Source organism: Myotis davidii, unplaced genomic scaffold (assembly GCF_000327345.1).
Source record: "Myotis davidii unplaced genomic scaffold, ASM32734v1 scaffold266, whole genome shotgun sequence".
In the NCBI taxonomy this organism is placed as follows: Eukaryota; Metazoa; Chordata; class Mammalia; order Chiroptera; family Vespertilionidae; genus Myotis; species Myotis davidii.
Window position 1 is genome coordinate 2,960,532 of NW_006300032.1, and position 2,144 is coordinate 2,962,675.

Here is a 2,144-nt window from a genome sequence, read left to right on the forward strand (position 1 = left end):
TCCTCGCGAGTCCTGGAGACTTGCAGTGACTGCCAGGCAGACGGAAGCCCTCATTACCTGAGGGTCCCGGATAGTGCCGGTGTCACTCTCTGCACCCAGACACTCGGCACAACCTGGTGTCTGTCTTCGGCTGCTCCGCGCCCAGAGCGTGGCGGTGCCCAGTTCTCTTAGAGGCCGCCCGCGGGCGCTCTCCCTCCCGGGGATCTCTACCCTCCCACCCCTCACTCTGCCTGGCTATTCCCGAGTAACAAAATCACAGCAAGGAGAAGACAAACCGGCGACCTAGGCGCTCGCACTGAAAGCTCCGAACGCCAGGCCTGTCCGGATCCCCAGGACACTGTGCGGGGCCCTCGGTGCCCGCGCGCACACACAGGCTCTCCCAGACCCTTTCGCTGCCGAACCTCTCTCTCTCTCTCTCTCTCTCTCTCTCTCTCTCTCTCTCGTAGTTTATCATTAGACCCAGAGCTGCAGCTTGCCCCCGCACTCCGCGCGGGCACAGAGGCCGCCCAGCTGCGGGCCCGGGCCTGCCCCACCTTGGTCCGCGTCGCGGGGGTCCGCGGCCGCGGGGAAGCTTTCCAATCCCTAATTTCCTCCCCGCCCCCTCGGCTGGTTTTCCTCCCTTCCCCTTCTTAAATATGCTCTTGTAAACACTAAGATTCCCCCCGCCCCCCCGACGAGTCCAGGTCTAAGAAGTTAGAGAATTGGGCAAAGCTGAGATTCTTTCAATTTCTTTAAAACCAAAGACAAGACATAGGAAGCTTTATACCATCTCCACAGCAGTGTCAGGGGCAAACCCATCGCCAGATATGACTCTCCCGCTGAAGCCACACCATAAGGGCCCAATTAACAGAATGAACACACTATCTGTTTATGAAAAGCGAACTAATTAAAAGAAAAAACCCGAGAGATCGCCCTTCGACTGCCATCTCGCCCCCCCACTGCCCGTGGAACCTGCCCTCCATCCATCTCTGCCCCTAGAACCGTTCCACTAGGACTTCTGTGCCCACATTTGTCCAAAATTGAGAGCAGCTATGAAAGGGAGGAGAAACAATGTTTCTATTCCTTCCTCCAAACCCAGAGGAATCCCTGCCGGCCTTCCTAGCCCCTTTCCTTCCCTGCCTTCGCTGTCTGAGGTGTGATTTGTTTAGAGAAATCGAGAAGGGACTTGGGGTGGAAGCAAGTTTTTTAAAAATCGGAAGGCGTGAGCTGGAGCGGTGAGTGTGTCAATCAGAGGGTTTGCGCCTGGGGGCTCCTAGCGGTTCTCAGCAGAGGTGTCCCCGGGCGGCCCCGCGATGAATATGAATAGGAATCCTTGCTAAATGGGACAGCAAAGCGCACCGCCCTGAATGATGGCACGTCATCCTAACCAGCCCAGGATAGATAGGAGGGTTTCTTTTGTCTCTTTTCTCCGCCGCAGCTCTATAAAAGCCCCTCTTTTTCCGCGCGAGGTTAGTTCAAGCGCACACCAACTAGCTGTCCAGGGACCTGCCTACCCAGAGAGAGGGGAGTGGGCGGGAGAAAGGAGGGGAAGGCAGTGCCTCAGCTTTTCTTCTCACGTCTTGTCGCTGAGAAGTGGGTTGCTGGGCTGTGCAGATTTTTTTTAAAAAATTCAAGATTTTCTTTAATTTCAAGCCTCCCCGCGGCCGGGACACATCCCCTGTAATAAAATGAATTCTGATTCGAGCTCTGTCTCCAGCAGAGCCTCATCTCCGGACATGGATGAGCTGTATCTGAGGGACCACCATCACCGACACCACCACCACCAGGAGAGCCGTCTCAACTCGGTCTCCTCCACGCAGGGCGACCTGGTGCAGAAGATGCCCGGGGAGAGCCTCTCGCGGGCCGGCGCCAAGGCCGCAGGTGAGAGCAGCAAGTACAAAATCAAGAAGCAGCTGTCGGAGCAGGACCTGCAGCAGTTGCGGCTGAAGATCAACGGGCGAGAGCGCAAGCGGATGCACGACCTGAACCTCGCCATGGACGGGCTGCGCGAGGTCATGCCCTACGCGCACGGGCCCTCGGTGCGGAAGCTCTCCAAGATCGCCACTCTCCTGCTGGCCAGAAACTACATCCTCATGCTCACCAGCTCCCTGGAGGAGATGAAGAGGCTGGTTGGAGAGATCTACGGGGGCCACCACTCCCCCTTC

At 57.3% G+C, this 2,144-nt stretch overlaps 1 protein-coding gene across 1 annotated transcript; it reads left to right on the forward strand.

Moving 5' to 3' along the window:
* Nucleotides 1-1,667: 1,667 nt before the first annotated feature.
* OLIG3 (oligodendrocyte transcription factor 3) lies at nt 1,668-2,138 on the forward strand (the record flags this gene model as incomplete). The annotated part of the gene is made up of 1 exon (XM_006776224.2): nt 1,668-2,138. A coding segment is annotated over exon 1 (471 nt), but the record flags the coding sequence as incomplete, so codon positions are not given.
* Between the last annotated feature and the right edge of the window lie 6 nt (nt 2,139-2,144).